Raw genomic sequence first — 17796 nt, 5'->3', positions numbered from 1 at the left:
GAGGTGTCAGGCATGTGCATAATCTGTCAACACTTGTACTTTAAATGGTTTCCATTCTGGTGTGCAATGGGTTTCTGTCTGTATTTTTATCTTTCAGTAAAGCAGTTGAAAGCTTGGCCCAGGGTGGTAATGCTGAAATACAGCGTGTGAAGAGTGAGGCACAAAAGAAGATGCAAGAAATGGAAGAAATCCTGAATAGCAAAATAAGCTTTCTGGAAGAGGTGAGTGGCCCCCAAAATGAAGGAATGTTCAGAAATCAGTACTGTCTTTGTTGTCTGAGATTTGATACTGTGATCTACCTGTATTTTCAAAATAGTTTCAGCTTTCTTGGAAAAACAGGCAGTGCAAAACCAGATGCACACACACACAAAGATGTTTTAAACTGTTCTGGAACTGATAAATATGAAGATTGCAGTTCTTCAGAAAAATTGTGCCTGTTGGTGGTATTTAGGTACAATCAGTACAACCCTTTGATTTCTGGTCTGCAGTGTGAGGTGTAGCTATGATGTCAGAACTGCAGTCTCCATTTAAGAGAGAGTGGTTGGATTCTGGACACTTCTACTGCTAATAGAAGTCTCAGCTTTATAAATACTGGAACCACTCTGTAGGAGCTCCTGTTGTTTCCCATCTTTATGTGGACAGTGGGAGGACAGTGGGACAAAGCCAAGTTTTAATACCTAATCTAAAGCTTTAGCAGAGGAGCACTCTTGTTTCCAGTTTTTCAATCAGTTAGGGTATTTGTGTTTTTATTTAAAAAATACTTCCCTTAATGGACCACAGAAAATTGATTAATCTTGAAAATCCAGGCACAAAGCTTTCAGGAGCATTTTCAAAGTACTTGAAATACTTGGTAAAAGCTGTTGTATTAAACATATTAACATATTCTTGGGAGAAGAAACTCCAGTATGTGAAAAATGAGCATTTTGTTCTTACCAGATTTGGAATTGCACATTTTAATTACAGAATGTTAAAGCTGCCCAAGAAGATGTGGAAAAAGCCATTGCAGTGACAGAGAAGGAGAAAGCTCTGAGAATAGCTGCTGAGCAGAAACTTTCTTCAATTATGAGTGCCCCTGCAAAGGATGTGGATATTATTACAGGAGCTGAGAAAGACAGGTCAGAACTCTTGTTGATGCTTCTAATTGTTCAAAGTGTGAAGAGTTGACATGGATATGAGTTTCAATAGCTTGATCATACCCTCAGATACATGGTTGAGTGTTACTGCCCATCTTACCCTTTCAGCCATTAAATTAACTTCTGGTTTACATGCCACATGATACCAAAATCATCTTTTAAAGTTCTCTGAAAGTCTAAAAGAATCAGTATGCACGTGACATGAGGTGTCCTGCTTTAAAGTATCTTTGTAACTTGGCTGACTGACCTTCTGCTTGCTCCTTTCTTGAAACTATTGCTGAATAGAACCTGACTCTGCCACCTGTGCTCACTGCTTTCATGGTGTGTTGTGTTCTCTGCAGTCTTGGTGATGTTTCTGTTGAGGTTGGTAAATCTAATGGGAAGAGAAACATGTTTTTGCTTTGTGGTTTTGATTGTGCTTTGCAAAGCACTGGCAACTGTTGGTTGTTGTGAAGGTGTGCAGGTTGTTCAGTAACTAAGTGGGGAAAATGTCCAAACTCACATCTTGGTACTCAGGAGGATTTGAGTTTGGAGTTCAGATTAAGATTGTGATGATTCCTCATACTGTGGGTATTCTTTCCTGCCGGGGACTGAACCCTGCAGGTAACTGCATAGCTGCTCTGCCCTGGTGACAGGACACTATGTTGGCCTGGGGCTTTCATGTCATAGGTTTTATATAATGGTTGAACCAAAGCAAAGTTTGCAGTGTTTTCCAGTTATTTCTTGTGAAAGCTTACAGACTGAAAGCTGCAAGTCTGTGAAACCTACAGTGGCATAAAATTATGAAAAAATTGATGTTGCATCTTACGTGCCACCACCTGGCTCTCAAGTTATCTCCCTCTTTTCTGTGTTCTGTCTTCCTTTTTCTATCTGTTAGTCATTTGTCTGCACACAGTTGCTCTCCTGAGTGACTTGAGCTGGGAAGGAGTTATGAAACCAGTTCTTTTCAGAGGTTGTCTTGACTTGTCTGCTCTGTAGCTTGTGTGAAAATGGTGCTTAAAGTGTGGAGACAAATTGGCAGGCTTGAAGCACTGAAGTGAAGGCTGTGAGGAGTATGACAAAAAATGTCTTTGCAGATAGCTCAACCCTGCTTGTTGCTTACTTTAAGTTATGGCACCTTTTCTGTTTTCCTTGGAAGGAAAAGGGATTGTGAAAGAACTCTCCTAAATTTTACAAGTATTGTCTGGAGTCTTCATCTAGGAAAGCTGTCTGCAAAACATCCTGCAATGACTGGAAAATTGGTGGTAGATGATACAAGATTAATATTTAATCTTATAATTTTAGACTTATAGAGCAACTGAGGCTGTCATTGAAAAATAAAGAGGCTGTAATTCAACACCTTGAAGAAGAAAAGTCTCAGAGTGGATCTTATGGGAACTTACCAGCAGAAAAAATCAGAGAACTTACCATTGCTTTGAGGCATGAAAAAGATAGTGAGATAGAGGTGAGGAAACTGACTGAACAGCTCTGTTTTATAAATCTCACGTGGTGTAGGATTTTAAAGGTTTTGTGCATGACAGCATGGGAGTGACTTAAACCAGTTTTTGAAAATATTCTTCTCCACAGTTATTTCCTCCTTCCCTTCTCCCATTTCCTTAACATTCATGGGTTACATTGTGGTTTGGTGGTCAGTGTTCATCCTTATTATCCATGCTAACCATTCATTCAGTGAAAGGTCATGTTTCCAATTGACTTTATGCATCTATTGTAGATAATGTGCAATTGCTTTACAGAAGTGTATACTAAAAAAAGGTAGATGTTAGCAGATTCCTCAACAGATGACAATATTCTTTACAAGTTAAGAATGTGACTTGGGAGGTTGGTTTTGAGAAGCATCTCTACTGTTATGGTCTGGAGAAAAAGCTGTGGTTAGGGAGGTGGGTGTAAAAAACAAAACAAAAAACCATGAAATAAAGGAAAAATCTGACTTTTAGTTAACAAAATGTGCTAGGAGTCAGTATCTTATTTCACTTGACTCATAAACAGTAAGACATATCCTAAAAGCTGAAATGCACAAACAGATCTTAAGTCTTCTTGGGGTTTTTTTGTTTAATTTTTTCCCCTCTCCTGTTGGCTATTCAAACAATAAATTAAAGCTGGCAGAATTAAGAAAGTAATCATGGAAGCTGTCGTGCTTCTGTAAAATTCTTCCCTCCCCCAGCCCCTTTTTTTTTCTTGGAATGTAATTTTTCAGTTCTGGGTCTTGCAATTAAATCAGTATGTGTCAGGAAAAACTACCTTGGTTGCACAGGAGTATTTGTGTGTCAAGGTGAAAACAGGGTCACCTTTAATAATTTCATAAGAGCTAGAAAGACCATAATCATTTTGAGATTCAGTATTGGAGAAAAAGATCTGATTAATATCTTTGCACAACTGTTTTTTATATATGATTACTTTAAAAAAAATAATTCTGTGACCTCCCCAAGGAAAAGTGCTAATTAAAATCTCCCTTGATAAAAGCATCTTGCTGACATAGATAAATGTCACATAAAAATGCACTTCTGTTAACTCTGTCCTGTCTAATGGAAGAACATGTTGTGTAGTGGTTTTGTTTTGGTTTGTTTTCTTTCTTCTTTCCCTAATTTGGATAGGCTCATACTATGCCCAAATAGATTTATAAACTTCTAGGAAGCAATTGGTTCAATAAATTCATGCCAAAAAGGCATATACTCTGGAGGTTTGGTTTGTTTTTCCCAACTTTTGGGGCTCTTATTGCTTCATTTTAATGCTTAATAAGTTACATTTATGGCTAGAATTAATTCACTTTAACAACTGTTTTGTTCTACAGGCTATTAGAATGGAGTTTAAAAATGAGAGAAATGCCTTTGAAAAAAAAATACATGTAAGTTCTAGTTTTGTTTCTATTTTCTTGGGTGTTTACAGTGCATGTTGGCACCTCTTCTGTTATGCATTCATGGATACAGAGGGATCTTGGCTCAAATGGAAGCAAAATGGTAAATTCTCTCTTCTGTTAGGTGTGACCACAAAGCTCACGAGGTTTTTGAAGCCATTCTCAAAAAAGCTGGTAGCCACACTCCTCAAATACTGAAGCTGATGCTCATGGCCAGCCTGTGTGATGAGGCTTCTTACACTATATTCTAGGCACATCTTTAAGATGATGACTTACATTTTGGGACTACATTTTATATTAGTAATCTGAGTAATAAGAGAGAAGAACTCTGAGAGAATATCCTTATTAATGTGCAGTTACAGTATCTCTTAGTGGGAAGTTAATGCAACTTTCACATAATCTAATTTAGTCACTTCAAGAAGAGCTACAAGAAAGAGAAAATGAGCTTGCTGTTGAAAAGAAGAATGGTTTGAAAAGGGATAAAACTATTCAAGGCCTAACTGTTGCATTAAAAGCCAAGGAAAAAGAGGTATGATGGTTATGATCTTGCTGGTTTGTAGAAATACCATTGGAGGGGAGTGCGTGTGTTGTGTATGTGGCAGGAGTTGACTGATTGTGCTGTAACCATTAAGAGGCTTCTAGTGGGTCCTTAATCACTGCTGTCATGTGTGTGAGTGGCTCTGTTTATTTAATTTTAGGTTTTGGACTGGAGGAGAGAGGAATAAGATTTAACTGATACTCTCTCCTTTAAGAACTTTGAGGAAATATGTTTTCAGTTGCACATCAGCTTTGAGCACCACTTAAAATGCATGAATGTGTTTTATGTTGTTGAGGAGCTGTTCTAAAGACAGCTAAGATAGGAGAGGTCAACATCAGCCAAAATTCAGATTTTGTGGAAGAATGAGAAATATTTAACTTGAGTGATAGGCAGTCTAGTGAGTGCTGTGTAAGAACAAGAATTTCTTATCACAAGATTTATTATGATGTGTTTGGTGCTTTTGTTCTTTAAAGTATTTGTTTTATGTAGCTGGATGAATGGATAATGAGATGGGATAGCTATTACTGAATCACCATCCCTTGGGAATAACTCTTTCTACATAGTATTCATTTTACTTTACTTAAAGAATGAGGAGCTTAGTTCTGAAATTGAAGATCTAAATGCTTCATTGGCTAAGGCAAGAGAGGCAACTCATAAGGCACACATCCAAAAATTCAAGGTAAGAAGCAAGCATTAATGTGGTTTCCCTGATACCTACCCCTCTGGTCTCAGTAGTTCTACACAGCAATACTGTGTATCTGTGAAAGCAGAGGAATGGCAATTAGTTCAAAGTGTTGCTTAAAATGTTCCATTTTTCTTACACAGGAAAAAATTTCCCAAATCAAATCACATAAATGATAGTCTTAAAATGTCAGGCTACTTGTTTCTTTTTTTAGTCTAATGTTTTTAAGAAAATGTGACTTAGTAATGCTTTCATGTGTGTGGAGGAGAATGGAGTTTATGATGATAACTTTTAATATGACCTTATTAAATAATAAAAGTCTTAATATAAATAATAAATAATGAAGGTCTTAAATGGGAGAAAGTGAGAACCTGATATTAAAATAGACACCATAATGCCTCTTGTAATGTTTTCCAACTCAGCTAAAACAAAGTCTGATAAAACTAACTAATGCTGATTAGAGGCAGTGATGAATCTTCTATTATGATGTTTGGTTATCCATTTTTTCTCTTGGCTCAGCAGGAGTGGAAGAGTTTGATAGCTTGCCTCCAAAGTACATAAACCTACAGCTGTGGCTGACTACTGTTTTTTTTATTTCAAAGTCTAATGGAGTAGTAATGTTTAGTTCTCTCAGAGCACCTCCATTTCTTCCAAAGGAATTTTTTTTCACTTAAGCCCAATTTTAAATGTGCTCTACTGGGAAGTTTATCCTATTTCTGCAGGTTATTTTGGCCTGAGTGTGAATCTTTTTTGCTTTTTCATGCCATGGAAGTCCTGCTTTGAAATACTACTCTAATTTTAACCTTTTCATTTTGAGATCTTGGTTATTTTTGAAGCTCTAGGTGTAAAAAGTCTGCAACTAATCCCTCCTGTTCACAGAATCCAAATTGCATGGTGGGTGACAGAGCAAACCTTTCTCCTCATTACTCTGCTTCTTAGCTACAAACTTGAGTTGAAGGCAGCTCTCTGTGAGTAAATCCTGCTGCACAGCCCACTACTTCTGTCACCTCTGTTGTGAAATTCAAGAGTGCCAGCTGCAAGAGTATGTTGTGGGGAAGAACACAAACCAGGCTTGCTATTTTGTATAGGAAATCTATAGGAAAATCCATGACTTAGTCTGGATTCAAACTGAGCCAAAAGTAGAAGTCTTCATGTAATAAATTTTTTGGAACCAATTAAAATATGGTCTCATTTGCACTATGGACTCCTTTGCAGGTCAAACTTCCATCTAATTCTTAGTTATCTAAAACTTCATCCTGCACTGTATCTCCTTGAAAGCTGAGTTGCATTTGCTGAGAGAAGTTTCAGTGTAACATTTCCCTGTTGCACAAGAGCTGTCACTTTGCTGTGGCTTTGCACCATAATTTTGAAATACTGGAAAGAGGTGTGGGGGAGTAGATTGGGATTCAACTGGAGTGAAAACTTCAGTCTCTACCAAATACCCTTGCAGAACTTGAATGTTGCTTTATGTTTCAGGGTGCAGAGGATTATCAAGCTCTCTTGATGGAAAAAGAGACTCTCTTAGCAGAGCTGCGTTCAGAAAACCTTACAAAGGATGCTGAGAATCGTAGGCTACAAAGGAGGATTAAAAGGACTGATCAAGAGCTGAGTGACTTGAATTTAGAAAGAGAGAAAATGGAGAAGGAGCTGGATGAAGCACAGCTACAAAAGAGCAGAAGTGACAAAACCATTAATGTTATTATCACTTTTTTTACTTTTCATAAAGCTTAAAACTAATAGAGCACTTCTTATATGTCCTTTTCTAAGATTTAGGTTTTTTAATTTGAATACTTTTTGGAAAGGTAAATGCACTTGCCAAAAGCCAGTGTTCAAAAGAATGTGGCCAAGAATAGTCAAGAAAATTCAGAGACACAATCTGCACAGAAAAATATTTTAAAATAAATATCATCTTGACAGTCTTAAGTCCTTAAAAAATACTAGCTTTTAAGTGGTAAATTGTTTACTGTTGGTTTCAGGTTTTCTGATGTCAGAATCTGAACATGCATGATAATGTACATATTATATTGCTGCTGTATTTTGTTTTGCTGCTTGCCTATACATTATCTTTAATTACACTACTTAAATTAAACTTCCTTTTAAATTCAAATGCAGAATGGGAGGAAGTAGCCAATTGTTGCAACCTTAAACTAAACTTCAGCTAGCATTTTGCTGTCATGGCAGGGTCAGTATAAAGGCTGTATATTTAATAACTTAGGCTTGTAAAATTTCCAAAGCAGAGTTAGCTGATCACAATTTAACACAGACTTGCTCTATCTCTTCATTAATTTTGCTTCATATTCTGGTTAGGGTTTTTTACCTTGCTGTAGGGGCTTAGGCAAGCACTTCTGCTTCTAGCACACACAGCTCATGCAACAATGTGAGTGTTCAAATTTCTTTTTTTTTCTTCCTTTGAGAAAAAGGATGCATCATTCTGAATGCCATAAAACATTTCTCTCACCTGTATGTCACATAAGTCTTCTCACCATTGTTTCCATTTGGCAAGATATGGATGAGTAGACTCCTGTCTGCATGGGAAGTCTGGTCCTCTTCAGTCAGGGATTAGTTTCCTGTTATATTAAATTACACAAAAGATTAAATAAGCTTATCTTTGTTTAGTGGATGTTTTGGTTTAATTATTAAGTAAGGCCCTTTATAAACAAGTAAATGTGGCAATTGCCGTCCCTGCAATGTCACGTAGAACCAGTAGAGGGATCTCTTTACCTGCAAACAGATAATTTGTGCTCCCTGTCGCCTGCCCCCAATTTAACTCGTTTTTTTGGTGGATTGTCAACTGTGGTTAGGCTGCCGTCACAAAGTCTCTATCTTTGGTATGCTTTGAAATTTCTTCAGGGTGTTGAGGTTAAGGAGAGAAAGAACAGATCGCTCCTGTCAGTGGAACAGACACAAAGAACATATTTTATTGATTTAAAGTATTTTTATGTTTAACTGACTTCTCTATTCAGTACTTTTTTTTCATCTTTCAGGGGAGCTTGAATATAACTGTATAACAGAGACAGGAAAAAGAGGATTGACTAGGGAGTAACCAGGGAATTCAAAGTTACTTGTATTACAGAAGCCTATTTGACTCCATTATGTCCAAGTTTTTCATGTAAATGACTAGCTCCTTGGGGAAAAGCATTCCTGCCAAAAGATGAGCAGTCTTATAAAAATTATATCCCTAACCTATTTCCTGCTCCTTGCAGAACAGCTGCTTCAATTTCAGACTTGCTAGTACATTTGGATATGGCAACATTGCCTGTGAAATGTTGCCCATTAAGAAGTAGATATGTGGGAGGAAAAAAATATGCTGTGATATTTTGCTCTTTGACAAATAGCAAACCACTTCAGTGATCTGATGCAAACCTTTTATGAGACAGCCTTAAGAATTCTGTTCTATTTATGCTCTGTGATACCTATTTATCAGTATTTCTATTTTGGTGGAATAAAACTAGCAAGAATGTGCCTAAACTGTAGAAAATGCCCTCAAGATGTAATGAACTGCTGTCTGAGCTTTTCACTCACTCACAGGAAAATTTTCAATGACTTTTCATAAACTGTAATTGGGGTAATCCCAATTTTTGCACATGTCTACTTAAAAAAACCCCAAAGCTTAAGAGATGCAGAAAGGTCCTTCTACACTATTATAAATCTAGGTTGTTGGAATTATTTAGACTTTGCTATAATGGACTGGAAGGAGCTTAATTAAACTGAGTTAATTAAGACTGCTACACATAAGCCAATCACAGGCTGTGCCCACTCCAGGAGTCTTAGGGAGCAATGGGCACAGATGTCCTTGAGCAGTGTCCCAGCCTCAAGGTGTCCTGAGTTTTTAGCTGGTCAACTTTAAAAGCAAAACCTCTTTCAGTTCTGTACCTTCCAGAAGCTGCTGTTAAAGCAGTAGTTCAGCATCACTTTAAGGTCTTTGACACAAACTTTGGGCATATATTCTTAGATTTGATTGATGAGGAATAAACATCAACTCATCCTTTATGTTGCTCGTGTCCACCATGTTACTGTCTCTCTAACATATTCAGTGCTTCTTGATGGAAGAGTTTGTACAAATTTACATGATTAAACACTTTAAATATCCATTCTCTCTCCAGGCCTAAATGTAGACAATTAGAGTATATTTACTAGGTATTCATATTTGATCAGTTGGTTGGGGAAATGCAGAATAGCTCATTAGGCAGAATTTATTATTGAGTCTTTCTACCTGTAGTTTATCTGGAGAGGGAGGTTGTGGAGCTTCATGACTTAATTATTCACCAACCTGTTTTCCATCTGACAAGGAGGGGGAGGCATCTGCTCCCATCTTCTACATTACAGTGTTCCACATTCATTTTTCTCAGTTCAACTATCATTAATCATAGGGAAGTCTCTTGGGGAAAGATGTCGGCAGAGGGAATTGCCAAGTTAATGCTCTGAGCACTGTAGGTACTATATTATCCTTGCAACTAAAATGTATAGAAACCAATAGATTTTTCTCCCAGACAATTTGAGTGGTCAATGAGTTCATAGCAACCTGCTATAGTGATGGATAGTTTTGTGTGTTACAGAATTCTGCCTCTTGCAAGGAAGGTAATTTTTAGTCTTCACTCTAGCTTGTTCTGGCAAAGATTTAGGGAACACTGGAACTGAAGTAGTAGAGGCAAAATATCCACAAATATCAAGTCTCTTGCAGGCATTTTTACGTTTTCCACAATTTTATGCTGTGTCACCTCTTCCCATAAACCAAGCTATAATATTTGTGCTACTTCAAAGGCAGATGCATAGTTTCTGTACCTGACAAGTGTTGCACACCAAGGTGCCCAAGATTAGTTAAGAGGGGTTGTAGTGTTATTACAGCAGCAATAACCTCTTCTCTATCTATGCATGTCTCATCTTCTTAAAGAAGTTAATGATTTGCTTGAAGAGAAGTTTCAGTTGGTCACTTGAAGTTCTAGGACAGGCCTGAAGTGTTCCATTGAAGTTTAGTTGCCTAACAGGTCACTTAAAGCCTCTCAGTCATGCACTAGTCTAAAACCAATGCAAAACCAGAAAGCTGAGGTGTGAGCTTTGCAGTGCCCTGAAAATCATCACACTGCAGCTGATCCATGGCTTCCAACTGACATGTGTAGGAATAGGTTTAATGTGGCTCACTTGAAGAGCTCCAAAATGTGAAGCCAAAAGCAGTTATCATACCTTACACTACTAGAAGAGCTGTGCTGCACTGCAGTTTATATTGACAGGTAGGAGTTAGGAAAAAATAGACACATTTTGAGAGTTTGGATATTGAGGCAAAAGTTGGACTTGATTCTGTAGTTCACTGGTTTTATTAGTCAAGCAAATAGTTCTTCTGTTCCTGAAAAACTAACCTTTTTGTCTTGCAGAACTGAGCTTAATCATTCTTTGAATAACATTTGAGGGGTTTTTTTTTGAGGTACTAGGAATTTCTTAGCTGAATCCTGGTAATGAGGCTAAAATTAAGCAAGTAAACCAAAAGGCATTGTAAATGACACTTAGCACTTAATGTGCAAAATAAACAAGTAAAACACTGAAGGGGTAAAATTATGTTAGGGAGTTGATGTGAGCCTGCATGAAGCAAGGTAATTAAGTCAAGGAAAGGACATAAAACAGTTTGTAAAGAGATTGCAATTAAAGTGGCACTAGTACTGTTGCTTTGTACTTAAAATAAGGAACAACTATTTCATCTTAATTCCCAGTGGAGGTAAATGCAAGGTTTATAGGTGACTACCATATATGCAAAGTATTTAAAGGGCTTATGATACCTAAAAAATGGGTCCTTTTTAAAAATAAAGGAAGAACATTTATTTTAAGATGTAGGCTGCATTACCTGGTTCTTTGAGTCTGAAGACAAGTTTAGGTAGTACAAAATCTTCTATAATAAATTCTATTTATTTTTAGATAACGGCTCCTTTGTTACTAATTTCCACTTCTCTTTACCCAGAAAATCTATGCAGTAAATGCTCTAGATCTTTTTGCAGAGTAAAAGCTTATAAAATGAGGCTGTTGTATATGCAAGCTGTGACTCCTTCAATTAACACTGCTGAATCTATAAGGCTATTGCAAGAGATTGTATCTGTGTTTTAGAAGCAAAATAGACAAGAAGTGTATGTTTCCTTGATTGGAAACTAAGATGTTGCAACTAATCTTGGAGCTGTGGGAAGTAATTAACAGAGCTGGAATGAAGTTCTGTTCACAGCTCCTAAATATGAGAGACTTTCCTCCTTGGTCATCTGAAGTTAGTGCTCTTGTGAAAACAAAATATTTGACCTTTTCTTACCTTTTGTTTTATGCAAAAGTAATGCAATGTCAGTGCAAGAATTTTCATGGGGTGATGAGAAAAAGAGCAAATGACAAACAGAATCACCCGTAACCAGTTTTCTCTTATTTCTAGCAAGGGAGTAAATTGACTCAGAAGTGGGTGTTCATTCTGACAGTGACAACAAGCTATGTGTCTGATATTTTCAACAGCCTTGGAATCCAATCATTCTGTATGGAAAGCATTTAAACAGTAACAACCTAGACTTGTAGAAGACAATACTGACACCTTTTCTAAAAGGTTTTTTTTTAAATTATGTTCATTGATGTCAAGAGAAAGGTACTGGCTTAAATACATTCTCCAGAGTACTCAGTGATATGAGTAATTTAAAGCAGTGGAAAGTTAAACTTGAGTTGTTAGTCCTGAACTTTTTTTGAAGTTGATTTACTAAGTGGTAATTTTCTGTTTTTTGTGGGGTTTTTTTTTTGTAGGACCTTAGAAATCAACTGGAGAAATTACATGGTGAGATGACTGAGAAAGAAAAAGCAGCTGAACATCATTACAATGTTCTTTTGACTGAAAGCAATCAGAAGTTGCAGAGCCAAGAACTAGTTATCCAGCAGCTAACAGGCAGTGTTAGTGAAAAGGATCTGCTGCTTCAGGTAGGTAGAGTGAACTTCAAATGAGAAATGGAAAGTTAACATTTGGTATTGTATGAGAAATTATTACATAATGACAGTTGGTTTTGGGATGGATTTTGATTTTAATCCTTCCCTTTTTATAATACTTCATTTTCTGACCAGATGTAGTTCCAGAGCATGTGGCATTCAGCACAGTTTCTTGTTAGGATGCTATGAAGCGTGGGGACAGTGGGGGAAGAAAGCTTTACTAATACTGAGGTAGAATTTTCACTGTTGTGATAAGATACTTCAAAAGCTCTGAAGTGCCTATTATTTTCAGTTTATTGTGCAGAAGCTAGAAGCTCAGAAGTAGGCATAGATACTGAAATACTTCATAGTTTTGGGGGTTGGGTTTTTTTGTGTTTTGTTTTGGAGCCTGTTGAAAATGATACATGTGAGAAGGGAGCTGTATGAATGTTAACAGACTCCTGCTCAGATTTTTATAGCTCGAGATACTAGTCCTGAAAAGTACTGGTGGTATTCAGTGAGCAATGCAAAGAGTAATATCTGAGGTTGCTCAGTACCTGGAGGCCAAGGTGCATGCCTTGAACATTTTTAATACTGAAAGGACTGGATAGCTGGGGAAAGTTTGATATATTTTTTTTTTTTAATGTTTTTTCTTTTTCCTTCTTCTAGTATGTTAAATTGAACTCTACTTTTGTGTGGTATGTGAAAAATGTGTGCCAGCTAATCCTTGGATATTCTGAATTTTGTTTGTTTCTATATTTTGCAATATAAAAGAAAAGTGATTTTTTAGAAAACTATCTTTGCTTTCTTTTGCTAGAAACTTGATGGAAGAGTTAAAGAAAAGGATGCAGAATTGGAGGAACTCCTGAATAAGTACAAGAACATTCTAAGAGCCAATGAAGAACTCGAGCTAAAAAATGAAGGCTTAGTAAAGGAAAAATGTGCTGTCCAGTCTCAACAGTCAATCATCAAGATAGTCAGAGAGTTAGAGGTCAGTTTTTCATAACTCTGATCATTTGCAGGACTTCTGCAGATCAGAGACCAAAATGTCTTAAAATGTAGATCTAGTTCCTTCCCCCTTCATTCCATCACTTTTCTAGTAGCCAAAAAAATAGTTATGTGCCTTGAAGAAGTTTTTGAATCACTTGTTGATTCCATCAGTACATTTTTTATTTATCTGCACAGATTATTGAACAAGTAAGCTACTTTTGAAGGTATGTTTCTTGTCTTTTTCTTTGTGAGGTTTGCAGCCTAGTGTGTTAAAAGTTTCCAGAAGCATCAGGCAAAGTAAAAAGAATTAGACTAGTACATATTGATACAGACCAGTGCATATTTTGTTTCTTGTGTATCACTCTCATTAATGAGATTTTCTCAAGGAAGTTTGAAAGAAAGTGAACCCAACTTGAGTTTTGTCTTGTGTGACATTCTGAACATGCTAGTGATGAGATGCTTAAGATGTTATGGGCATTGTTATTAAACCAGGTAGATGCAAGCATGTGTTGAGTCTGGGTTATGTGATCAGCTCAGAGTAAAGGAGCTGCATCCCTGCTTGCCAGGGTACCAGTGCAGAGTCCATATGAACATACAGGCAGGGAAAATAAAAGTCTCTGAAAGGCTGAATAGAAATTCTACCTCTGTAAAACAAACTGCAGTGCATGCACGTACCTTCTGTCTAGAAGGATGGAAAATCACAGAGCATTAATGAAAATCAAACACTAACTTTCCTCTGTACACCCCCCTTTCAGTACAGGTGTATAACCAGGAGAGGGAACAGTGGCAAGCGAAGGCACGCAGGGCAATGAGCCCACACCCACCCTCTAATCACCACCTATTCTCTGTTGCTGGTTCACTTCATGATTGTGAACAATACCTAATCACAAGCCATTGTCCTCTCAGCTCAACCTCAGTGTAAGGTATCTCCTGTAAGAACCCACTTTGGCATATTAATCATAACTTTTTGGACACAGATTAATTCAGAGCTCTGCTCTGATTGGCTGCCTTGGACTCTTTGATGACTTTGCAGTGCTGCTCCAACTCTCAACAAATGCACAGCTGGATCCTCCCCACCAGAGAGAACAGAAACCAAGCTCTTCCAGCCTCACTGAGCTTTAAAGTTAAAGAAACTGAATTAAATGCAGAGCTTTCTCTCTTTCATCATACCTTTTTACTTTATTTTAATGTAATGATAAATTTTAAAGCAACCAACATCCAAAGCTCTGCAGGGTGCCTTGGCCAGGCCAGGGAAGATAAATGACACTTTCTAATTAGAGTTTGGATTCTTGAGCCACTGTCATGGGCTGGAGAGAGATTGTGAGAGGGCACTGATAATTAGGTTAGTCATGCAACTGCTGACTCTGGTATCTATGAAGTCTTGGAATGAAATATATTTTGCAGCCAAAGAATTTAGAAGTGCAATGGACTTCATATAATTTTGGAAACTTTAATTGGTTTTTTATGCTTAATGCCCTTCTCTCACAACCAGTACTCCTATACTTAATTTTTGTTGGAGCATTTGTTAGGTAAATATATTTCTAACACAGATTTTTACACTTATGTCATTTATTTTGTTACTGAGAAAAGCAGCAAAATTGAGAACACTGGCCCTTGTTCAGCCCTTGAGCTGTGCTTCTATGTTCTGTTGTGTTGCATGTGTAATCTTGCACACAGCATATACTGCAGTAAAGGACTACAATTTAATCCTAAATTGATTTGTCTAAGAGTAAAAAAAAAATTAATTGTGGATTTGCTGTAATGTAATCAGACCTTTCTGTGATGTCTGATTTTGGGAGGGGAATCATATGTAACCCTTGAGGCGGAGAAGGAAATGCAGGCACAAGACACTTTCAAACTGCTGTGTGATCAACACATTATTTGGCTTTGGTTAGAATTGCTCCTGTATTTAGGGAGTGAATATTGGGCAGTCAGGGAGCTGCAGAATACTGTGAGCATACAGCTGTGATGTTGAATTTGCAGCAGCTGGATAAATGATAGTGCATGGAAGTTACTGATGAAGCTGGAGCATCACAGGTGTTGATTGTCATGAGAACTGGAATTGGTTCTGCAGTTCTGCAGAGGAGTCTTAGCTGTTAGACCTGGTACAGTGTGCACGTTGTTGCAGAGTCTTCTGATTATGGAAATTGATGTACTTGACTTTTTGTTTTGTACAAGTGCCCTGTCTATTAAATAGTGATCAGTGCAGTGTAGTTGTTGCTTTCAGTCTCTTGAAGTTGATGTTGTGAACACATAAACAGGGTGGCAGTTCAATGTCTGATTTGATGAGGTTAGCTTATAGCTGAAAACAGCAATCTTTTTTGTCAATATCCCTGTCTTTGCACACTTTAAGCATCATACTTTTCACTTGGGATGCCAAGCATGGCCTGATGATGGCAATCTATGCAGTGTGTCTCACCATTTCCATATTAGCAGAAATATAATCTTAAAGGAGTTAGGCTGATGAAGTGGTATTTGGAGATCTGGTTATAGTTCACTAGCCTTGCCTCACATATCACCAGAAAGAGCTGTAAGTCCCTCAAAGCCCTCAGCTTTGTGACATCTTTTGTGGTTGAGGTGACATCTTCTAAAAGTCACCAACAAAGTCTTTTGCTGTAGTAATTCTCATCTTAGGATATATGACTCAGTGGCCCGTAGCAATTTTAATCTTATTAGCAAATGTTTCATTTATGGTAGATTATGCATAAATTTTACTGCAGCATTAGAAGAAATTACCAAATTCTGGTTCTGGTGGATGGATGAATGAATCAGTGATGAGGTGCAGGCAATAGCTGCCTCAATCATTCGTCCTCTAAACTTCAGAGATTTTGAAATGGTCCTGATGATTGTTGTAGCAAGAAAGTATTCAGTGAGGCAGTCAGATAGCCTTGTGGCTTTGCCAATAAGTTATTTATTGTGGAGGTATAAACCTTTTACTTTCATTGCTTACAATTTGAGAAACCTTTAATGAAAATAAGTTATGCTTTCCACTACTGCTGTGTAGCAATAGTGTTTCAGACTTAAATATAGACTTTTAATATATTAGATTGCCTCCTTTCACTGGAATATAAATCTTTCCTTGCAATATGGTCCTGGATGTCTTGCAGCTATCTCCTCTAACACATTTTCCCTCACACCATGTGTCAAGAGGTTTAATGTTTCATTAACTCCCACAGCATTATGGTCTATTTAAGTTAAAGAGCTGCCTTATGTTTTGTGTACCGTTGGGGATTTGATTGGAATAATTCACTCCTACACTTTATTTAGAAATGACAGTAATAGTGTACAAAAAAACCTACACACTGTATCTTCTCATCCTTATTATTCATGAAAGATTCTGAAAAAATCAAGAACACGTCTTCATAATTTTGCTAACCTCTACCTACCCAGTTGGATTTAGAATTTAATAATTTGTGTGAAGTCTGTGACATTTGAATTTAAGAAATGCAAGAAGATAGCAAGAAGAGGCTATCATGAGCTTACTGAGATTTGGGTGCAAATGTAGAACTAAATTAACAGGTGAATTCTAAAAGAAACACAGGAAAGTGGAGCATGGTTCTGGTTATAACCCTGCCATGGTAATAAAGCAGCAGTAGACCGTGAACAATTGGTGACAACTGTTATCTAATTTCTGTACCATAAACGCTTCAGAGTGACATTGCTTGTGCTTCAGAGAGAGCTTTTAATTAGGATATGGTTCTGTAATGTCTTCAGTAATAATTGCAAGGCTTGTATCAGACATATGGAAAAGTTCACTAGAACTTTTAACAGATTGTTAAACTGACTAAATTAAGTCAAAGATTTATTTCTTCCCTTTGCTTTCTACGTCACTGATCAGTGTCATTGTCATCAAACTTTTTCCAAGCTAAATTACACGCTGGGTAAGTTGTAACTCATTGATAAGACTTTCATTCAGGCTGTAACATGTACTTTTTTACATTGGGGGGTTTTGTGAGTTTTTTTTCATGAGTGGACTCAAATCACCTACCTCCATCTGTTTGCTTTTGTCCTTCTCAGTACTCAGGCTGCAGCAGCCATCGCTGTCTGCTCCTCTGCTTATCTGATTGATCAACTTGATAAGAAGCTCAGGATTTTTCACTCGATAAACAGTGAATGTAAAAGTTGCACTAGAACCTGGAAACATTTCTTAGAATACAGCTGCCATTAGGAATGCTATGGATGCAGAGGAATAAAGTCAAGGTCACTTCCTCCAAGAACCTGTAGTGTTATGTTCTGCAGCAGTAGCTGATGTGCAGGTTACCGTAACGGGAGTAATTTGATCAAAACTTGATTACACTTGCAAAATATTATTTAACATGTTTGCTAGCATACTGTGAAGCATGAGTGTAAATAATTAAAAGTAAACAACAGTTGTCCTTGCTTTTGTACTGTTTAGTTTGCAGAACAGTGAATTTTTCAGAGTCTTTGCATTATTGGTGTGAATTAAGATTCTACTGCAGATGAATTTTTCTTGCAGTTCTGTCCTTAAGAACTGCAATTGGAATAACAGCTGCTTAAGACTCCTGAGTATGGGTTTCTTCCTTGTTAATGATCTGTTCACTAATGATTTAGAATCTCTTGAGAGTTTAGTTTCCAATCTGGAGGTTGTAATATGGAGAAAATGGAATTACCTTTCGTTCTTGCACTCCAGAGCTACCTTGTCATACTAGAGCCATAAATGTGCCCCCTTAGC

The 17796-nt window shown here is 37.2% G+C and overlaps 1 protein-coding gene across 1 annotated transcript in view; it reads left to right on the top strand.

Annotated features, from left to right (window-relative positions):
• The window catches only part of CDK5RAP2 (CDK5 regulatory subunit associated protein 2), a 69627-nt gene that overhangs the window by 5041 nt on the left and 46790 nt on the right, over positions 1 to 17796 (top strand). The window contains exons 6-14 of the mRNA XM_030461460.1: positions 98 to 221; positions 964 to 1115; positions 2418 to 2577; positions 3922 to 3975; positions 4394 to 4513; positions 5109 to 5201; positions 6681 to 6899; positions 11958 to 12128; positions 12931 to 13104. Of these exons, the coding sequence (XP_030317320.1) occupies positions 98 to 221; positions 964 to 1115; positions 2418 to 2577; positions 3922 to 3975; positions 4394 to 4513; positions 5109 to 5201; positions 6681 to 6899; positions 11958 to 12128; positions 12931 to 13104 (1267 nt within the window). The remainder of the gene's footprint in view (positions 1 to 97; positions 222 to 963; positions 1116 to 2417; positions 2578 to 3921; positions 3976 to 4393; positions 4514 to 5108; positions 5202 to 6680; positions 6900 to 11957; positions 12129 to 12930; positions 13105 to 17796) is intronic.

Source organism: Calypte anna, chromosome 17, assembly GCF_003957555.1.
Source record: "Calypte anna isolate BGI_N300 chromosome 17, bCalAnn1_v1.p, whole genome shotgun sequence".
Taxonomy (NCBI): domain Eukaryota; kingdom Metazoa; phylum Chordata; class Aves; order Apodiformes; family Trochilidae; genus Calypte; species Calypte anna.
Note: the sequence above shows the minus strand (reverse complement) of the source record. Positions and strands in the feature narration are given on the sequence as shown.